The sequence below is a fragment of the Euprymna scolopes genome, chromosome 10, assembly GCF_053919585.1.
Source record: "Euprymna scolopes isolate OS-2025 chromosome 10, ASM5391958v1, whole genome shotgun sequence".
Classification (NCBI taxonomy): Eukaryota; Metazoa; Mollusca; class Cephalopoda; order Sepiida; family Sepiolidae; genus Euprymna; species Euprymna scolopes.
This window is the reverse complement of record NC_136491.1, coordinates 69,998,943-70,020,383: the sequence shown is the minus strand read 5'-3', so window position 1 is coordinate 70,020,383 and position 21,441 is coordinate 69,998,943. Positions and strand designations below refer to the sequence as shown.

Sequence of the window (21,441 nt, the reverse complement as noted above, 5' to 3'; positions counted from 1 at the left end):
AGATTTTGAAAAAATTTTATTGAAGAATATTAAAAAAAGAAAAAAAAAGTTTTTTATCTTACATAAAAATATGGGTACATGTGTTGAGAGGGGGGGGAGAAGAAAAAGAAAGCAATTTGCAAAATATTGAGATAATATTGAAGAGGAGAGAGTTATTTACTCTTCAAATGTTACTATAATGAAATGAAGACTTTAAATCTGAAAAATTCCAGTTTGCAGAAAGTGGCACGAGATCACTTGACATTTTTGAGAATTCTACTCAATGTCAGGCTACATCGCACTTTCACAAAATATTTACATTTTATGAGAATTCTAATTTTATGTAGGTAGGTTTATAGAAATTTAAACTAGATGGATTTCTAAAAATGTAAATTTGTTTATTTTTGTTTATTTTCAGTTTTACTAAATTGGATCATCTTTATCAGTTTAAGTAGATTTTATAAAAGACCGTTCTATTAAAACAATGAAATACATTTTTTTTAATTCTAAAATGGTGAGAAATATCTATCAAATTTTTCACCATAGAAGAATGTGTTCAATAATTATCCTGAGTGAAAATAGTTAAAAAAAAACAAAAAAACAAAAACAAAAAAAAAAAAAAACATTATCATTAAAGAAAAGGGAGGACACAGGGTTAGATTACGTGAATAATGTTGGAACATTTAAAGTCTTTAAATCAAAAGGAATTTCCTTTTCAAATATAATTGATGTTCATCCAATTATACCTGAAAAAGACATTCCCCAGAAAAAAGAAAAAAAAAGGAAATGCCATCATTATTTAATGTTATTTCAAACTATTGCACTTCTAAATAGACATTAAGAAATTTATAACTTTTTAAAGAGAATGTTTATCTTTCAAGTTATGCTTTAAGATCCTACCATCAGTTGAAATTTAGTTATGACTTCATCATAGTAACAGGAAAACAAATTTAAATTCCTTAACCTATTAAATAAAAATAGATAATTCAAATTAAGAATCACTATCTGTTAAACCATTTTCAAGATTCGATAATGAATTTAATTCAACTGCTGGTGCCACCAATTTCTCTTCCTCCTCTTCATCATCTGATGAGGGTTCTGAATAGGATATCTCTGGCGAGAGTTGACACCCACGATTGCAAAAGGATTTTATTTTTCCTGTAGCTGCTAATAACAAACCTAAGTATGGTGGTGAGGGTTTTAAGGGACGTGATATGTATTCTGGGTGATACTGCACTCCCACAAAATAAGGATGATCTGAAAAAAATAAAAAATAAATAAAAAAAGGTCAATGTAGTTTGCTGGAAACATTGTTTAGCAAGTGTATAGAAAAGTAATTTATAGAAGGCAATACAATGTAGAGGTGTAACTGTTGTCTCCCTTAAATTAAACCAATTGATCCAGCCAGAACACAGTAAGATTAAATTTAAAATGAAAGTATGAGTAGCTGAATCCGTTTTTTTAGTATACCTAATTAAGGGGGACACCCTTAATTAGGTATATTAAAAAAAAACAAAAAAAAAAAAAACAGATTCAGCTAGAATGCAGAGAATAAGCAAAATTGAATTCAAAATAAAATTATAAATACATGTAATGATGAAAACATTAAAATAAGATAATACTGAAATTACATTAGGATTATAAACTTACCATGGATTTGATATATATATATATATATATATATATAATTCATCTCAATTTTTGCGTACTCAACTATTGTTTATAACAGCTTCTATATACATATTTGAATTAAAGTTGAACATATGATCCCAAAATATACTTCCATTCCACAGTGATATAAGTAAGGAAATAATATATATAAGTATTTGCACTTGAAAAACATTGTTTCACATTTGAATTATATAAGAATAAATAAGCTTTCGACTTATAAAAATGTTCAAGTTTAACCTTTTTAACTTTCCAATTTCTATAATTCAAATACGAAACAATGTTTTCCAAGTGCAAATACTTTTCTTATTGACCCATAACATGTAGCCACGTATAGCAAAAAAGACATTTAAACCAAACATGATTAAGACCTCCATGGATTACTATCCAATGATTTACAAAAAAATATCAAATGTGAGGAAGACTTTTTAAGCTTGTTTATTCATTAAGATAAACAATTTATTTTTGGAGAAAAATACATTGTTATTTGGCTTTCTTAATTTCTATAATATACATAAAACATACTTATATAGGTTAAGCTAAAAAAAGCAAATTTGCATAACTCATTCCATAGTTATGTCTGAATTTGCTTCGGTTTGTGTCTATTACATTTCTGCATTGTACTGTCTTTTATAAATTACCTTTATATACAAAAAAGTTTCATGAGACATAATTGGGAAATTAAAATATAAGATTTTATGTGTGAAATTAGTACTAACATTTTATCAACATATGTTAATTGGGGTAAGACAAACACATTGAGGTTCTTCAAGTGAGAAAATAGCATCTCCAAAGAAAGATAGGTTTTTAGCAATGGTTTTGCAAAATTAGGTTTATAAGAAATTAAATATTTCTATGTTCATATATGTCTATTGGAATTAAAATCTTAAATATTTTTGGTACTTGTGTATTATAACTGGATATCCAAAATTGCATTTTAAATAACACCATTATGTACTGACATGTCATGTTAAAAATAGAAAAACATCCAAAACTTACAGAAAAAGAGTTGAAGATCTGCTAGAACTATTTTTTTTTTTTTTTTTTTTTTTTAAATTAGCATTTCAGCCCGGCGTTGCCCGGGTGTTTGGAGGTGCGTGCTGAGCAAAAAAAAACAGTTGTAGTAGAAAGGCAGGTTCGAACCCATACTGCAAAGGAGGAAAAGAATGGGGAAAAAACCCAACATCTTTGTTGAAGTGACGTAGGTTTTAATTAAGGCAAGACAATACAAAGGAGAGGATGACTTTCGAAAATATCGTTGAAAGACCCCCCCCCCCTAGAAAAGTGCCGAGTTGAGGGTGAAGAAATTAATGTTTTTGGCCAATTTTTCGGTATTTTTCGTCTGAAGAGTCGAGCTTCAAAACGATACTTATTTTGTGAAAATTCGTCGCCTTTGTCGAAAGTTTTAGGCAGACATGCAAACATACATACATACATTTATATATTAGTAGCTCAAATTTTTGACCTAAACTGATTAAAAAGCTTGCCCTATCTCTGAATACCCTTTATGTAAAATTTCAAATGTTTAGACCAGAAATTGTCTGAGTAATTTAGTAGAGCCTGCAGGCCCAATTTTTTTTAAACTTTGACCCCTATTATGACCCCTTAAAATTTATTATTTTGGGCTCAAATCAAGTTATTAAGTTAGATCCATGTGCAAGGAACCTATATCTAAAATTTCAAGTGTTTAGACCCAAAATTGTCGGAGAAGTTTGGTAGCGTTCTCAAAGGTCAAATCGTTGAACTTTGAACCCTTAACAGCAAAATTTCTGGCCAAAAACCGATCATAGATTTTCCCATATCTCGGTACCCTGTATATCAAATTTCGAGTTTGTAGACTAAAAATTGACAGAGTTATTGCGTAGGGAAATGTACACAGACAGACACGTTCACTTTTATAGATAGATTTTTTTTTTTTTTTTTACAAAAAACATGTCTATTATAGTATATTCTTGGTGGACAATTTTTAAATTTGAGTGTGTGAGTGTTTGTTTAACGGCATTCCAACCTCTAAGGGTCATTAATGCCAAAAAAGTTGTTGATATAATAGGTTTTCAGTTTCTTGTAAAAATATTTTAAGTTTCTTGAAAAGTTTATTTTTTGAAGCAAGATGCTTTAGGTTTTCCGAAAAATTGTTTTAGTTGTAAGAGATTTGTTTTTCTAAACTGAATTTTACTTGTTTACTTTATAGGAGTTTAAATACATTTGTTTCTTTTAAATAGTTTATGATTTGTTGGGGCTCCACTTCTTGGAAAACTTTTCTAATGCTTGTTGTTTTAAAATATTTCTTCTGAGTGTGTTTGTATTTTCTACATTCCGTCAGTAGATGTTTAATTGTTGGTTGTTGGTTGCAGAGTGTGCAATTTAGTGTTTCCTTCACTTTGATTAGGTAGGAATGAGTTAATTTTGTATGCCCATGTCGTATTCGGTTTAGCACAATTTCTTTTCTTCCCTTAAAAATTTTTTGTTTTTCGTTTTTAATTATCGGTTGTTGTTCGTGCAATTTGTTTGCAGTGCATTTGTTTCATTCCTCTTGCCACTTGTTTTCTATATATTCGTTGATTTTTCATTTTAGGTCTGTGTGTGGTATTTTAATTTTTTTAATTTGGTGGTTTGTGGCTTCTTTAGCCAGTTTGTCTGCCTTTTCATTTCCTGGGATGCCACATGGCTTGGTATCCAGACTATTATAATTGTTTTTGTTTTTTTCGGTTATTTCGTTGTATTCTTGTATAATTTCTGTGATAAAAGGGTGTTTAGATTTTTCTTCAAGGGCCATGATACAGGATAGGGAGTCTATATATTATGAATTTTTGTTCATTGATGTTTTTGATGTGTCAGAGAGCTATTTTGATGGCCTGCAGCTCGGCTGTATATATTGAAGCCTCGTTGGGCAGTCGTATTTGATATTGATTTTGTCCATCTGTGCATGCTGCACTTGTTCCATTTATAGTTTTAGACCCATCGGTGTATATTTCTATGTATTTCTGTGTATTTTTCTCTTACTTCTCCGAAGTTGCTTCTGTTTGTTATATTACTTGTAATGTTTTTCTTGTAAGCAGTAAGTGTTAGGTCGGTTTTTGGTTTGTGTAATGTTCACGGTGGTCTGTCATTTATTTTTTGAGTAATTATATTGTTGGGTTTTCATTGATTTGATGTATTATTTCTTTAATTCTGTGTCCAAAGGAGGGTATACCTTTTGGTTTCCCTGAATAAAAGTTTGTACATTGTGGGTTGAAGGTAGTTTTGTATGTTGGGTTTTCGGGGTTGCTTTGTAATTTTGTTGCATATTGTAACGCTAGTTTTTCCCATCTTAAATGCAGGGGTAGTTCTTGGGCTTCTACATGCAGGCTTTTCATTGGTGAAGTTTGATAGGCTCCCAGGCTAAGTCTTAAACTTTGATTCTGTATTGTTAGTAATTTGTTTTTGTAGGATTTGTAAGTAGAGCTGTATATGGCACAACCATAGTTCAGCTTGGATCTGATATGCGAGCGGTATATTTTGAGCATTGTAGCTTGATCTGCTCCCCAGTCTAGTTTTGATACTATTTTTAAGATATTTATTGTTCTTAAGCATTTTTGTTTTAATTTGTTAATGTGTTCCTTGAAGTTTAGTTTATTATCAAAAATGATCCCTAGAAATTTGGTATGTTGTACTACTGGTATTAGTTTCCCAGCTAGTTTGAGCTGTAGGTCAAGGTGGGATTTTCGTTTCTTACAACAGTGGATACATGTGGTTTTGTTTTTGGACATTTTGAATCCATTTTGGTTAACCCGATAATCTATTTTGTTAAGACAATGTTGCATTTGTCTTAGCATATTGTGTGATGAGCAAGTTATTGAAAAGTCATCAACAAATAGTGTTTTTTCGAATCCCATGTTAAATTTTCGATTATACCGTTGCTTTTAATTAGAAAAAGGGTGGCAGATAGTACACTACCCTGTGGTACCCCCGTTTCTTGTGTGTATTGATCTGATGTTATATTTCCTAAGCATACTTTAAATGTTCTGTGGTATAGGAATTCTTGGATAAATTTTGCTAGGTTTCCTCTGATTCCCATGTTATGAATATCTTTCAAGATTCCGTACCTCCACGTGGTGTCATACGCTTTTTCGATATCAAAAAAGATTGAGACCATGTGATGGTTTCTTATTAGACCGTTATGAATATATGTTTCTAGTTGAATAAGTTGGTCATTATTTTATCTAAATCCGCTTTGGTGTGTAGAGATGAGATTATATTTTTCTAAATTAGTCTTGTATTGACCATCCTTTCTGTTGTTTTGCATATAGAGCTTGTTAGGGCGATGGGACGATAATTGGTAGGGTTGGAGTGATCTTTTCCTGTTTTAGGAATTGGGATGATATTGGATTCGAGCCAGTGTTTTGGGAAATTGTTAGTCCACCATATGTTAATTATCTGTAAGAGATGTTGAGAGATGTGTCTGGCATGTGTTTTAAAAATTAATAGTGGATGTCGTCTGGACCAGTAGCTGTATCTTTACTTTTATGAATTGCATTTTTTAGTTCTGTTATAGTGAAAGAGATGTTATAGTATTCTTTGTTATTGGATGTGAAATTGAGTTTTTCTTTTTCTGCGTTGTTTTTATACTTTTTGGAATTTGGGGGAGTAGTGGTTGGATGATGAGTTTTGGCTGAATTCATTTGCGATTATGTTTGCTATTTCTTTTTTGTTTATAATTTGTCTACCATTTGGTGTATTTATATTATTTATTGGTGTTAAAAGTTTTTTCCAGTTATTTTTCTTATTATTTCCTATGTTTTTTTTTGATGGCGTGTTGTTCAATTTCGAAATATAGTTTTGCCAGGTTTTTTGCTTTTTTTATAATATAGCGTGCTTTTGCTCATGCTTGTAGGTATTTTTGGAGGTTGGGTTTTGTAGGATGTTGTTTGAAGTGTTTTAGCATTTTTTTCCTGTTGGTTATTGCTTATTTAAATTCTGTTGTGAACCATGGCATTGATTTTGGGTGTGGTTTAGTGGAAGATTTTGGGATCGTCTTGGTTGCTATTTCGTTTAGTATATTGGTGAAGGCTAACATAGGATCTGGTTTGTTAACTATTTCTTGATTAATTAGGTTTGTACAAAGTTTGTTAAATTCAGTTCAGTTAGCTTTATAGATTTGCCATTTTGGTTTTGTTTCTTCTGTTGCAGGTTCTTGGGTTTTGAGAAAAATTGGGAAGTGATCGCTGCCGCACTGGTCGTTATGTACCTATCATTGAAAGTCCATAAATATTGTGGGGGATCATAGTGTTCGGTCGATAGCTAATGTTGTTCCTGTGCCTGGGTGAAGGTATGTGTGTGTTTTGTCGTTAAATATAGCTATTTCGGGTGATTCCAGTAATGATTCAATGATTTTCCCAGTTTGGTTAATATTCTCACGTCCCCACATTTTGTTATGGGCGTTGAAGTCCCCCATTAATATAAAAGGTGTGGGGAGTTGTGTTATCAGATCTTCAATTTAAGTTTTATTTAGTTTATGTGGAATGTAGATTGAACAAATAGTTGTTGGTCGGTGGAGCGTAGCTTTAATTGCTATTGTTTGAAGGTTTGTTTGGAGTTGTAATTTTATATGTGGTATCTGTTTTTTTTTTTATAATTGAGGTGCCACCCATTGGTCGGTTATCTATTTGTGATCTATTTGTTTGATTGTAAATGTGGTATCCTTTGAAGTTGATGATGTCCGTTTCTTTTAGAAGAGTTTCCTGTAGGCCGATTATGCTGGGCTTATATTGTGCTATTATATGTTTGATTTCTTCGTAGTTTGGTTTTATGCCTCTGCCGTTCCACTGTACGATGTTTTTATTCATTTCCATAAGTAAGTTCGTTTTTTTTTCTTTTTGGTTAAGTTTTTATATCTAGTATTCTATTGATTTGTTGTGTTTTGAGTGGTTTTTGTTTTGTGTTTACTTGAACTGCTTGGTTCCTCAGTCTCCATTTTCTCTTCCCAGTCAGTTCTGTTTTTGGAGCTCGACGTTTTCCTGTGACTCGATTTCAATCAATTCAAATTTGTTTTCATTTTTGATTAATATTATTTGTTTTTTGTTTGTTTTGGTTTTTGGAAAGAGGATTTGTGTTTTCCCGTTCTGTTTCCATCTTTCCAGATATTGTATGTTTATCTTCTGCTTTTGTCCTTGTTCGTTATTTGGATCTTTCACGGTTTATTTGTGGTTTTTGTTGTTCGGGTTCTTTTTTGTTCTTTGGGACTTGTTTTAGATCATTTGACTGAGTTTTAGAAGATACTGGTATTTGTTTCTTGTTGTTTTCGTTAGTTTTTAAAGTTTCAATTAGATTTTGGAGTTTGGAGATTAGCTAAAGTAGGTCTTGGTTTGTTTGATTTGAAATTTTTGTGATGTCTGCATAAGTGTTTATTTTTTGTCGAGAGCTTGCTATTTTCCTTGCTTCAGGAAAGGATACGTTTTGTTTGTATTTTATTTCAGCTATTTCTTTTTTGAAGATTTTGTATATTTTAGAGTATGCTGGGTGTTTTTCTTGGCAATTTGAGCATTTTGTTTCGTTGGGGCATTCACTTTTATAACACCTTTTGATGTGTTTAATCTTTCATGGGCATAACTTTTGCATTTATAGATATGGAATTTTTCCATCTCTAAGATGTTTTTTGCGTCTTTATAGTTGTCTACTGTGACAAGTAGATTGCCATTTTTCATTTTTTTTTTGCTGTTTTTGGGTTGCTGTTTTGAGAAAGTATTTTTTTCAATTAAGAATAGAGACAGATCGCTGATCTTTTTTCCTTCTAAGGTTTTGATTACTATGAATCTTGGGTATTTTTCTTTATCAATTATTTCATAGTTATGTTCTTGTTCACTGTCTGAGCTGGTTGTCAGAGTGGGTTTTTTTTTCGATTTTGTTTTATTTTTTTGGTTTCTGGGTTTTTTGTTTGGGTTTATTATATCCATGGAAGTTTTAGATTTTCATCTCTTTTGCTCCCCACCCTCCTCGGAGCCCGAAACTGGGAGATGTTAGGGGGAAAACCCATTCGCCCTTTCATCCCAGGGATACAAAAGAGATATACTCGATTGAGTTTGTTCTATCATTTCCAGTTTTCTCCTTTAGTTTCTTCTTTCCCAGTTTGATAGAAACATTGGTTAGGGAGCAGTTGTGTAGTTTTGTCCCATCAATTGATTGACCCTTGTCATCGCCTTCTAACACTTACCTGGTTTATCTATGTTTGTAGTAATAAGATGTATTATCTTTAGATTAAATTTATTTATTTTTTTAAATGTTATAGTTGACATTTTCGGTGTAAGTTTTAGGGCTTGACATGACTAGCCGATTGATCGGATCGGGCCTCTCTGACCGCCCGTCTAGACTAGTACAAGGCCAAAGCGGGGTGTTGCAACTTTATTTTCCCTAGGCATCAGTTGCTCAGCCACCAGGATTCTTTTCCTAGGCATCATGGGTTGCTACCTACGGCCAACAGGTAGCCCCATTGAGGGACTTTTACCCTCTGCAGGGGGGCAGTTGGCGTATTCTAATGCCCCACCGACAGGGCACTTTTAAATATGAAATAGCATAACTGAAGACAAGTGAAATAAGTCAGTAGGTCATACAGAATTCACACAATCGAAAAAACTTTTTTGCACATATTTTTCTTAATTATTTTTATTAATAAAAAAAAAAAAAAAGAAAAAAGTAATTTAATAATTTAATTAAATAAAATAAATAAAAAAATATACATATTTACATTTCTAAAATTATTTTTCATAATCAAGGAAGTAAATTTCTGCAATTATTTTAAAACTTGAACTTCTGCATCCACATGAACTTGGCAAACATGAAAAAATAAAATTATACTAGAAATCAATTTTCAAACTTCAGAATTAGAATTTGTCAAAATGATAGGATCCAGGGAAGATACCTGCAGTCTAACTACTTTTCAATATTAAAAAATACAATAAAACTGCATTATTTAATAAATTTGATATTTTACTTAAAATTATTTTTCTATTTTTATAATTAAAATTATTTTTTCGCTATAATATGTCAGTATGTAATATTGAGAATACAATTTTTTTATATCCAATTAGAATGCATAAACAATTTTTTTATTTAGGTAAAATTATTATTTCATGGTAGTAAGGATTGAATCTTCAACCTTCAGAAAATTTGTCATTTAGAATTAACTAGCGATGCCCGGGTGTCTTGAGGTAAATCAAAACTCCGGAGGGGGGGGGGGGGGGTTAAATAAAAAAAAAAAATGTTTTGGTAGGTAAGTATGAGAATCGAACATGTACCCTTGAGTCGGAAATTAATGTGTGAAAAAAAACAAAAAAACCTGCTACGTTAACCATTGTGCCACCGGCAACAACAGACAATGTTAAGCAGGTTATTTAACTATAAAAAGAGGCGTGCGCAATAAAAGTTAACTCTGCTGCTTCCATTTGACCTAATTAAGAAGGTCAAATAGAAGTCACGCAGCGTTTGGGTTTGTTTACCCAAATTTAACTGTTTCTTCCCCCAACAGATGTTGGGGAGGGGTGTCTGATCAAAGCTGATTGCTTCTGGAGGTTTTTCCCAGCGCAATGCCGAGAAGGTATTTATTTGCTCCCCAACCGAGCAAATTAGGCACAAGGCCGATTTTTAATGTGAGGAGTGAAGGGGAAATGGGGACCAACTCCCCGGGGAGTAGGGGAGTTGGATAGTGACAATTGGTATGAAGGGTTGCCCCTTCATTGACCAAGGTCTTATATGTGAGGTCGCCCCCACATATGATCTTGGCTTGCAGTATCGGCCGGAACAGATACTACACTTTGATCCTGTTTATATATTTTATTGCTTTTAAAATTTTGAAAATACAATTAAGTAAAAAACAAAAGATTTTTAAACAACAAAATTAGGCACAAAGCCCTACAAGAAATTGGGGAGGGGAAGGGTTCAGGGTCTTTGTGACTAAAGTGATTAAAAGTAAGAAATGTAGACTTTGGAGTATTACTCTTGACTGGCAACATTTACCAAAATACCCCATTCACTCTATGGATCTTAATCTAACTAATAAATCCCCAGCATTTAAGAGTCAAAAACATATTTACAATTTATAAACAGTTGTCTGTGTGTTTGTGTATCCATTTTTTTTTTTTTTTTTTGTGTGTGTGTGTGTGTGTGCATGTGTGAAAAAATAAAATTCAATTTCATTAGAAAATAAAAAGTTTTTGAATTAAGTGAAAGATTGTTCGTGGAGTGGGGAAAACTAATCAAAATTGTTCATATCAAAAACAAAAAATAAATCCTACTGGGTTATTAGTTACACCCCCCTGTACTAATCGGGGAACCGAAAACAAGCAGGGCGATCCCTAATGGGGATTGGGAAAAATACCTTAATGGAAGTGGGAGAAAACAAAGCAACGGGTGGAGGGGGGTTGGAAGGTGACCTCTGAGTAGGGGAGTGACCGGGTATGTTGAAAAAACAAGGATGTGGCACAAAGGGAATGGGCAGACTCAGAGGTTCTCTAGTACCAAAAAATAAAATCGGGAACAGGATCTCATTTGTACCACCAGTCAAGAGTTTTCTTAAAATGACTTAGCTAGAACCTAAGCGGGATGCACAAACTAGTGCTGTGCACCCACCTCTTGTCAAATTCCACTCTAGGCAACCTTCTCCAATCGCATCTGATCTTTACTTTAAGCAAATGTTTAAAGTAAATGATCAGATCCCGATCCGGAACAGATGTCCCTTCGCAGACCAACTTGAGGCGCGTGATCCAAATCACCATGCGCGCTACTGCCAGGATCGCCAGGAAAACCATTCTTTCCTCCCTAGGGAATGGCGGCTTTGTCAAGATTGAGCGGACATTCGGCATCGATGGGAGCTGTTACCCCCCCCCCCCGGACGTACTCCAATAAGAGCTGGATCCGGTTGCGACTAAAAAACGCGTGCCCGATCATTTCGGGCTCGCGTTCGTCACAGCGCGGACAGAAGCCCCTTGTATGTTCTTTATACCGGCAGAGTTCGTCAAGAAGGGGCAGCGCGTTTTGGACCAGTCGCCAGGTGAGGGAAAATTCCGAGTTGTTCAGAATCTCCTGTCCCAGCGCTCAACTCCAACGAGAATGGACAACCTCCATCGACCAACCCATCCGCCTACAAAGTGGATCCTTCGCGGTCCCCTCCACTAGCTCCCGATAAAGTTTCTTTCTTGGCTGATCGAGGACACTGGTCACCGGCAAAGCTCTAAGAGCGGTCCGGCATTCGGAGAAGAACTTAGACTCCCCCCTCGGTCTACGACGACCTTCTACTGAGGGGTTGTGTTTGAGATTGGGAAACGAGTTCTCAACCACATGGATCCAAGGAGCGTCTTCTTCAAGCGAACGACCCAGGAAAGTCAATCTCTCGGCATTTTTATGACACAAGAGACTGGGCTGACCCAGGCCTCCCTCGCTCAGACTCTGGACACAAACCTCTCTGCAGACATAATGCTTACCATCGTTCCACAATAGTGAATCGAGGCGCCCTTGTAAGCGGGTTAGTCGTTCTGCAGGGAGAGGAAGTACAGACAATCGGTAAAGGATGAGCGGAAAGACGTATGTAGCACACGCCTCCGCCCGACCCTTCAAGGACAATTTCCTTCCAATCCAAGTCTTCACCGACGATTTGACCTTGCCATATACTTCCGACCAATTCTTTTCCAGCTGAAGTCCCGGTCCAAACCAGACACCGAGAATACGGACCGGTCCAGCTGAAAATACCTGGAAGCGAGTTTATCCCGCTCCAGGCCCCCAACTGCAGGCCGACAGACTTGTTGCGGTTGAAGATGGACCCCGTTACTTCTTTGTATCGAGCGAGCGCCTCGACCACCGCTTGAACGTCCATGTGGCAAGACACGAACACGGTGACGTCATCAGCAAACGCGGAAACTCTGGCTCGTGTGCCTCCAGGGATAGCTATTCTGCGCAGGACTGGTGTAGCCGCCTCGTCCCTTAACTTGCGAAGGAGGGGTTCCAACGCCAGGACGTACAACAGAGGTGACAGCGGACAACCCTGACGGACCAACCGAGAGACAGCGAATGACTCCGACAGCTTACCGTTGATCTGCACCACTACCGTCGGCCTATCATACAGGACAAAGATCCACTTGCGGAAGTCCGGATTAAATCCGGCGGCCTATAGCACAGCTCCCAGGAACCGATGGTCGACACTATCGAATGTCTTGGACTGATCTAAACTGATCAGCGCGGCTTCGGCGTCGTCTTCTGTCCCCTCTATGATCGAGCGTATCAAATGCAAATTGTCTTGAATCGATCTTCCCTTCACAGCATAAGTCTGGTCTGGTTCGATCAAGTCAGTGATGACAACCTGCAAATGATTTGCAAGAATCTTTGCCAAAATCTTTAACTCTGTGTTTAGCAGAGTCAAGGGCCTAAAATCGTCAAAATTTTCCACCCCACCATGCCGTTGACCTTTCCTCAGCAATGTGATCACTCCCTTGGTCATCTGTCCAGGGATGGAACCCTGAACAAACCAATGGTTGAACATATCCTTCAGAATAGGGACCAACATGGGCAACAGCCTCAAGTAGAACTCGTAGGGTAAACCATCAACCCCTGGGGATTTGTTGTAGCCGACCTGCTTCAACGCAGTAATGACCTCATGTTAAGTAACAAGACCATCACAGCTAGCCGCCCGAGCCGCCGTGAGGCGAGGCGAGTCAGCCAAATAGCTGCCAAACTCCTCGACCCTGAGTTGGGTGAAGCGCTCCGATAGATGCTCCCGAAACCCCTTGCAGATCTCCCGAGTCGAAACTAGGGCGTGTACTTCCAGGTTATGTACTTTACGAATGTACCCGTCCGAACCACGCCTTAAAGCAGCCTTACGCTCAACAGCATCAACATTCACAGCCTCGTTGGAAACTTTCATTAGTCTAGCCCTAACTACTTGACCTTCATACCGCTCGCTGGCCAAGCAGCTGAGGTCTTGATTAGCTAGTGCTACCTCTAGGGGGTCCCACCCCTCCACCGCCTGGATCAGCTTATCCTCTAAGCGCTTCTTTGCCTTACCCTTATCTAACGCGAGGCGTTGGCTGTATTGGACAGAGAAGCGCCTAATTTTGGCCTTAAGACTAACCCACCACTTACTCCCTGTAACCGCCCCCACTAAAGCCCGCTGAATTAATTCTGTAACCTTCAACTGGTAGTCCTCCAACTCCAACAAGGTGCTGTTGAACTTCCAGTATCCGGCTAGTTTAGGCCTAGCACTTAAGTTCAAACGGGCCATAACAAGTTTATGGTCCGAGTGTCCTAACAAGTGGAACGTGGGGCACGATAGAAAGTCTATGTCGCCTCTTCTAACTAACATCCGATCCAAGTAAGTACTCGAATAGGAAGGCACTACAGGATGCCACGTCCACATCTCCCGCCCCGGGCGATCCAGACGGAATCTGTCGACGAGATCGCACGAGGCCATCAGGTCGAATAGAGTGCTGTCACACCGCACCGACCCACTACCCCCCCCCCCCCGACCGTATCTATTTTGGGATCAAGGATTGCATTCCAATCACCCATTAAAACTAACCGTTCCGGATCCACTAAGAAGCCCTTCAACCGTCGAAAAAAGGATGCCCTCTCTACAGCAGAATTGGGAGCATAAACAGCGACAATCCGAAAAACACTATTAACGGCAACATCAACAACAACTAGCCGCCTGTTCTCGCCTGCGTGAACAACATTCACCGACACTGACAGGGTGCGACTCACTAGCAAGGAGATGCCACGACTATAAGTATTGCCATATGCTGAGTAAACATCGTGATCGTTCACCAGCACCTGACAATCCTCGTCACAAATAAAGTGGGTCTCCTGGATAGCGGCAATATCTACCTTAAGGGACACCAAGTCTCTCACAACACACGAGGCCTTGCTTCGACACCTGATGCCCCTCACATTAAATGTAGCCAAGTTCAAAGCCATGTTCACTTACCTTATTCAGTGTCACAGACAGGTCTGAAATCCTTGGCAGTGAGGACGTGGCAGGCCTGGCCGAGGCTGCCGGTAAGTAATTCTGCTGAGGGTACTCCATCCTTGGCCACATCTCCCACGTCCAGGGGGAAGGCTAGTTTAAGTGCCCTGTAGAATGAGGGGTGGATATACACAGAGACTCTGCCCTCACACTTAAAGAAAAAATTGTTCAGTGACGGATGGTCCCTGTCCACCAGTTGCTGGCCAGGGATCGCATTCTTTGCTGCCTTGATCATAGCCCAGAGGGCTCGAGTCCTAGCATCCTTGTTGACCCTGACAAAAGTGGTCAACATGGGAGCGTCCTTGAATTTTGTTGGGTCCGCTACGCTGTCGCCATCAACGTAGGCGAGACCCCTCAGCTTGTTATACCGGACCTTTTGCTGTCCTTTGAGATCCGGTATTGTTTGGTGCGGGTCTAGCTCGCATATTCTACCTCCTGGCAGGAATGGTAGTTTTTTGGTTCGCTCCGTGCGAACCGCCGTTGTTGGGGAAGGGGGGGGGCCTTTAGGTTGGGGGAGAGGGGGGTGGAGTGGGAGTAGTTGGCACAGTTCTTTGCTGGGGTTGTTTTTCACAGGATGAGGGTGGTGAAGGATTTCTGGGGGTTTTGGCGAGATCTGGGGAGGGGGATAGTTGCTCGGGCTGCTGACGTAGTGGGGTGACGGGGGAGCTCAACTTGTGAGTCTGTTGCATTATCTTTCTCAGTAGGGGTAGGGGGGTCGGCGCGTGTCTTCCTGCTCTTCCTCCTTCTGGCCCTCCTGATTTCTGTGGCGCTCAGTTTCGTCGGTACTGTCGTTACCTCCTCTTCCTCAGACACTAACTCCTCCTCAGACTCTTGTAATTTCCTCTTGTTTGAGGAGGGGGGTGCCTGTGTGTCCATGGCCTCTGGTTTTTCGGGTTGGTCTCTGGTCACTGTCTGTAACTGTAAGGATGACTGTTGGGGTGTCTTCCCTTTTTTAGTGACCGTCACCCAACCTGTATATGCTTCTGGGAGGCTTGTGGTCGGAGCGGGAGTGGAGGCTTTAACTGGTGCTGCTTCTTTGCCCGTTGTCTTGGGTGGATTCCTGGGCTTTTTGGGCCAGTCTTTGGCCATGTACCCCTGTTGTTGGCATTGGCAGCAGTGGGGCTTTCTCCCTTCCACTATTAGCGAAAAGGTCCAGTCCCCAAACCTGAGTGTCGCCGGGATTCCATAGAAGCCGGCCTTGTCCAGGACCATCTGAATCTTGTAGTCCCCGGTCTGGTGTTACCTCCTTGACATCCCCGTACTGGCTGAGGATGGCTTCCATGTAACAGGGGACGTTCAAGGCGGAGACGATTGCTCTCCTTTTGTTGAGGTACACCGGCTGCAGCTTGATGTTCCTGCTCTGGTGGGTGGTCTTGGACAGTTTGTCGGCGGCTTCGGGGGTGGGAAGCAGCACATCCCATTGCGCGTAGCTCCGTCTGCAGACGTAACTGGCTGGGATGTTCTGCTCCAACAGAAGTTTCAGCATGGTGTCCTTGTTGACACCCGTCAGACCCCTCGTCTTCGTGTCTGACGTGATGAAGGAGAGGATCCTCTTCTCCAAGCCTTCGACTTGCCCCGGGAGAGGTTGGATGGTGTTCCCCTCCATGTATTGTTTGTACTTGGAGTCGAAGAGCTCCTTGTAGTCTTCTGGCTTCATCCTGTTCTGTTGCTCTTTAGGACCCCATGCTGATCCTCCCTCCGGTTGGGTGTCTGCTGGTCCAAGGACAGGAGTCGTAGGCGAGGCTGTTGGCTGCTCAGTGACTGTTCTTGGGCTCGCGGTGCCAGAGGTTTGACTGTTACCAGTCAGAGTTGGCCAGTCCGCACATGCCATCGCCTGCTGGATTTCTCTGCTTTCCGGATCGTTCCCCTTCTGCTGCTGGGTGGCATTCTCTTTCAGGGTTGCAGGTGCCTCCCCTCTTGGGGATGTGTTCCCAGCAGCGGCTTTTGCGGTCGCAGAGGTGGGGGGGGGGGCGCTGCTACCAGTTTGCGTTTGTTGGAACTGGTCGACGCGTTTACCTGCACCTGGGTTTTCCTTTTCCCGTCATTGCCCTCTTGGGGAGTGCTGTGGGGTGGGATCTTGGTTTCCTCCTCAAACGGCGCTTTTAGAGAGGCTAGGGTTGCCTTGACTAGCTCCTCTGTTTTTTCCGCTGTCTCTTCAGGTGAAGTGGAGTTGCCCTCTTGGGGAGCCGGTGACAATGGTCTTGCAGACCCGTCCGCTAGTTGGGGGACTTGGGATGCTGTAGGTGCAGCTTCCGTTGCTTTCCCCCCTTCATTTTTTCGGCAGCTGCGTTTTTCGATGGGCTGACCTCGTGGGGAGCAGCAGTTGCAGGTGGTTTTCCAGGGGTCGCCGCGGGCTGCGGCCCGACCCCTTCATCTATTTTCAAGGTCGCCGCGCGCTGGGGCCCTACCTTGTCTTCTGGCGCCGTCTTGCCGGGAGATGCATTAGCTCCCTCACATGGGGAGTCGTCTGCATGGGTGATGTTGTGCATTTGGGGTGACGTACCCCTCCTGCCTGGCATCGTGGCGGTAGCACTGGCCGCTGACGCGGACCAAAGTATAGTAGGGAGAAAAGAAAACCCAGGGGAATTGAGGGAGTGGAGGGGGAGGAGGGGACTCAGAAGAAATTAGTGTTTCTGACCTACCCTCATGGAGATGTCGGGTTAGCAGCTCAAATCCCCCCGCGAGGGGGGAGAGCAGAGAAGAAAAATGCAGTGGGTGCTAGCGGGTCAGAGTGCCACGTCGCAATTAAGAGAGAGAGGGGATAGACATTTCTGCCCACAGAGGGGAGCAAAAACGAAACACCCGCCCTACCCCACGTCACCCTACTAACTACCTCAACGGAAGCGAGAAAGAGAACCCTGTCTGCTCGATCAAATGGGAGAGCAGCGAAAATAGACAAAGTTTTGGCCTGGCAGGTCAGAGTGCTGCTCAGGCAATTAAGTGGTGAGAAAGTAGACCATCCCCTGTCTCTAGAGGGAAGAGACCGGAACGAAGAAAAACATGCAAAAAACAACAAAGGCAGGTCTCAACTACCAGCTAGTGGTGTTGGTCCCGAGATTCCAGTCTCCCAAAAAAGGGGATCGGTTTTCGGGTCCAAGCTCCCACAAATGTGAAGTCGGTCCTTTAGGTCCTGACTTCCCAAAGGAGGGGGTCGGTCCTTGCTAACAAAAGTTAGTATGAAAAAACACCTTAACCTAGCCCGAAAGCCCGGTGGTGGTTCGTTCAAAGTTTTGTAGCTGAGAGAACAGATACTACACTTTGAGATATTAAATCTTTTATTTATGTTAAAAATACAGTCAAAATCAACGATGAACAAAAAACTTAGGCACATGGCCAACTCAAAAGGGGGGATATTGGGGGTCGTTGGTCATCCTTGTCACTCCAGAACTAAACAAAATCAAAAGTTTCTCCCAGCTAGTATCTTCTTTCACCATAATGCCGCATTCACCCTTTAATATTGGGGGACGTCCTACTTAACTCCCAGTTTTTAAAACATTTTTAATTGACGTGTAAAAACAAAAAAGATAATAAAATGGTACAATAATTCATTTGTGTCGAGGGCGGGGGAACAAAAAACAAAAGGTGATTAGTAGGACCCTCCCAACCCCGTCTAGTTGATAGACTGCCCGTTCCACTAGGTTTGTAAAAGGAACCTGGCTTCTGCGGGTCAGTCTCTAGGTGGGGATGCCCTCTAGATGGGGGTGAATGGAGAAAAGAAAATTTTGTGGGTAGGGGATGGGGGTTAGTTTGTAATTCTTTCTCTCCAAGATGGGTAAAATTTAGAGGAAGGGGTGAAAACAAAAATTACAGGTAAGAGGGGATGGGGATCTTGGATGCTTCCTAATCGGGGAGGGATGGAACACACACTCAGCTAGCTGAGAGGCTACTTGTTTAATTTTACTTTACAGAACTGCGCGTTCCACACCTAGGCGGGGAACACATATTTAAATTTTGCTCCTCTTCGTACACACAGACTTGCCACATGTATCCATCTTCTGTGAAATGCCGCGCGATGCAGCCTTCTTCTATCACATCTGATCTTCACCCGTAGTTGGTGTTTAAAGAAAACGATCAGATCTTGATCAGAAAAAGACAACACCCTCTCGGCAACCTTGCAGACGCGACGTCCAAATCACCATTCTCGCCACGGCCAGGATCGTAACGTAGACCATTTGCCTTTCCCGGTCCCACGGCGGCCTCACGTTGTCCACAACACTGGATACAGTAATTGGGCGAGGATGCTCAGGATCGATGCGAGCCGTCACCTCGCTGACATACGACCAATACTGGCGGAGTTCGCGGCAATCGAAGAAAGCGTGATCAGTAGTTTCTACAGCCGTTGTCCCACAACGGGGACAATCAGGCGACTCCAAAAACCCGGAACTGAATTGTATGTTGTTGAGTGGAAGTGCATTTCGGGCCAATCGCCAGGTCAGAGAGAACTCCGAATTGTTCAGATGACTCGAACCTGACGCGGAGCGAATCTCACTCTGCTGCCACCCCAAACGCGTACATAGCGGGTCGTCGGCGGCCCCCTTCACTAGATCCCTGTAGAGTTCCCTACGGGTAGCAGTCATAAGGTCACTGGACCTTGGTAGTCGTTTTAGCGCGGCTCGGCACTCTTTCATGTAGCCAGATTCTCCCCGCGGCCTGCGACGGCTCTCGATGGAAGGGTCGAGAACGAGGTCGGGGAAGGTGGCAGTAACCACGGGGTGTCACGGTTGCTCATCTTGCATATAGTGGCTCAGGAAGGCCAGCCTCTCAGCATCTCGATGACACTTCAAGTCCGGCATTCCCAAGCCTCCCTCACACGGACATTGAATACAGACCTGTCTGCTCACCCAGTGTCTTCCTCTGTCCCAAAGGAGCGAGGACAAGAGTTTGACAAGAGCTTTTAGGTGTTGTGCAGGCAAGGGAAGTACGGCTTGTCGGTAAAGGATGAGAGGAAAGACGTAAGTAGCGCACGCCTCAGCTCTACCCTTTAAGGAAAGTTTCCTAGGAAGCCACGAATTGACTGCAGCCTCCACCTTTGACCGTACCTCCAACCAATTCTTGTCAAGCTGGAGACCCGGTCCGAACCACACGCCGAGGATCCGGACCGGGCCATCTGTCCAGCTGAAGGGCACCGGGAGGTTTGCGTTGCCACTCCAGGTGCCCAACCGCAGTCCTACCGACTTGCTGCGGTTTATCTTGGCCCCCGTGATTCTTTCGTACCGTGCGAGTGCCTCCGACACGACCTCAATGTCTCTGAAGTCCGACACGAAGACTGTGACATCTTGCGGAGCATAGGCTCCAAAGCCAGGACATAGAGCAGGGGCGACAGCGGACAACCCTGACGAACCGACCGAAAGATAACAAAGGGTTTCGAGCGCTTTCCGTTGACTTGCACGACAGCCATGGGCTGTCGATACATTATGGAGATCCACTTGCAAAAGTCCGGTTTAAAACCGGCGGCCTCTAAGACAGATGCCAGGAAACGATGGTCGACCCTATCGAAAGCTTTGGATTGATCTAAGTTGATTGGCACGGCTTCTGTGTCGTCATCTATTCCCCCCTCTAGGATCGTGCGGATCAGGTGCAAGTTGTTCTGAATTGATCTCCCCTTCACAGCGTAGTTCTGTTCCGGTTCAACCAACTCGTCGATAACAACCTGCAGCCGATTCGACAGGACCTTGGCCAAAATCTTCAACTCTGTGTTTAGCAGAGTTATGGGCCTGTAGTCGTCTAACTCTTCCCCTCCATGCCCGTCACCTATCTTCAGCAATGTGATCACTCCCTTGGTTACCTGCCTGGGATGGATCCCTGAGCAAACCAATGGTTGAACATATCCGTCAGAAGAGGCAGAAACATGGGCGACAGCCTCAAGTACAGTTCGTATGGCAGACCATCAAGTCCTGGCGATCTGTCACAGCTGACCTGCTTCAGCGCAATAAAGACCTCCCGCTCCGTCACCCGGCCCTCGCAACCAGCCGCCTCGAGGCGGGGAGAGTCGGCCAAATAGTCGCTAAACTCAAGGACCGGAAGATCGGGCCGCTGCGTAAAACGCTCCTTGAAATGTTCTCAAAACCCCTCGCAGATCTCCCGAGTTGATTCCAGGGTGCGTTCATCCGGATGTCTGACTTTCGCAATGTATTTTCCGAGCCACGCTTAGAAACCTCACAGCGCACGTTTGCATCAGAATTGACTGCTTCATTGTCTATCTTTCTAAGCCTAGCTCTAACTACTTGGCATTCATAACGCTCGCTAGTCTCGCGTAGAAGGTCCTGTTTAGCTAGTTCCTGACTAACCTTATCACCCTCCCCCGTAGCCTGGGCTAGTTTCTGCTCTAGCTGCTTCTTCGTCTTGGCCTTATCTAGTGCGAGGCGCTGGGCATACTTGACGGAGAAGCTTCTGATCTTGGCTTTGAGACCTAACTACCACTTACTCCTGGTAACCGCCCCACTAGTGCCTTTTTAATCAATTCTCTTACCTGATCTCGGAAGTCTTGTATCTCCAGAAGGGAGGTGTTTAACTTCCAGTACCCCGCTAACTTAGGCCTATTTCCTAGCTTCAGCCGGGCCATAACTAATTTATGGTCCGTCTGGCCTAGCCAAGTGAACGTGGGACAGGATAGGAAGTCTACTTCGTCTCTCCTAACTAACATCCTGTCCAAATAGGTATTTGGATAGGAGGAAATGCTATTGGTCCACGTCCACATTTCCCGCCCTGGATGCTCGACCCGAAACCTGTCGACCAGTCTGCATCTAACCATCAGATCAGCCAGGCTGGACTCGCACCTCTCCGACCTTCTAGCTCCGCCTCCTACCTTATCT

General features: G+C 41.9%; 1 protein-coding gene across 2 annotated transcripts in view; it reads right to left on the bottom strand.

Annotated features, from left to right (window-relative positions):
• Positions 1-21,441, bottom strand: part of LOC145286082 (CTP synthase 2-like) — a 73,623-nt gene continuing 52,182 nt past the window's right edge. Inside the window, exon 16 of one of the 2 annotated variants that reach the window (XM_080134754.1) lies at positions 1-1,236. In XM_080134754.1, the coding sequence (XP_079990880.1) occupies positions 971-1,236 (266 nt within the window). In that variant the 3' untranslated portion in view covers positions 1-970. The remainder of the gene's footprint in view (positions 1,237-21,441) is intronic. The other variant, XM_080134753.1, reaches the window with a different exon arrangement.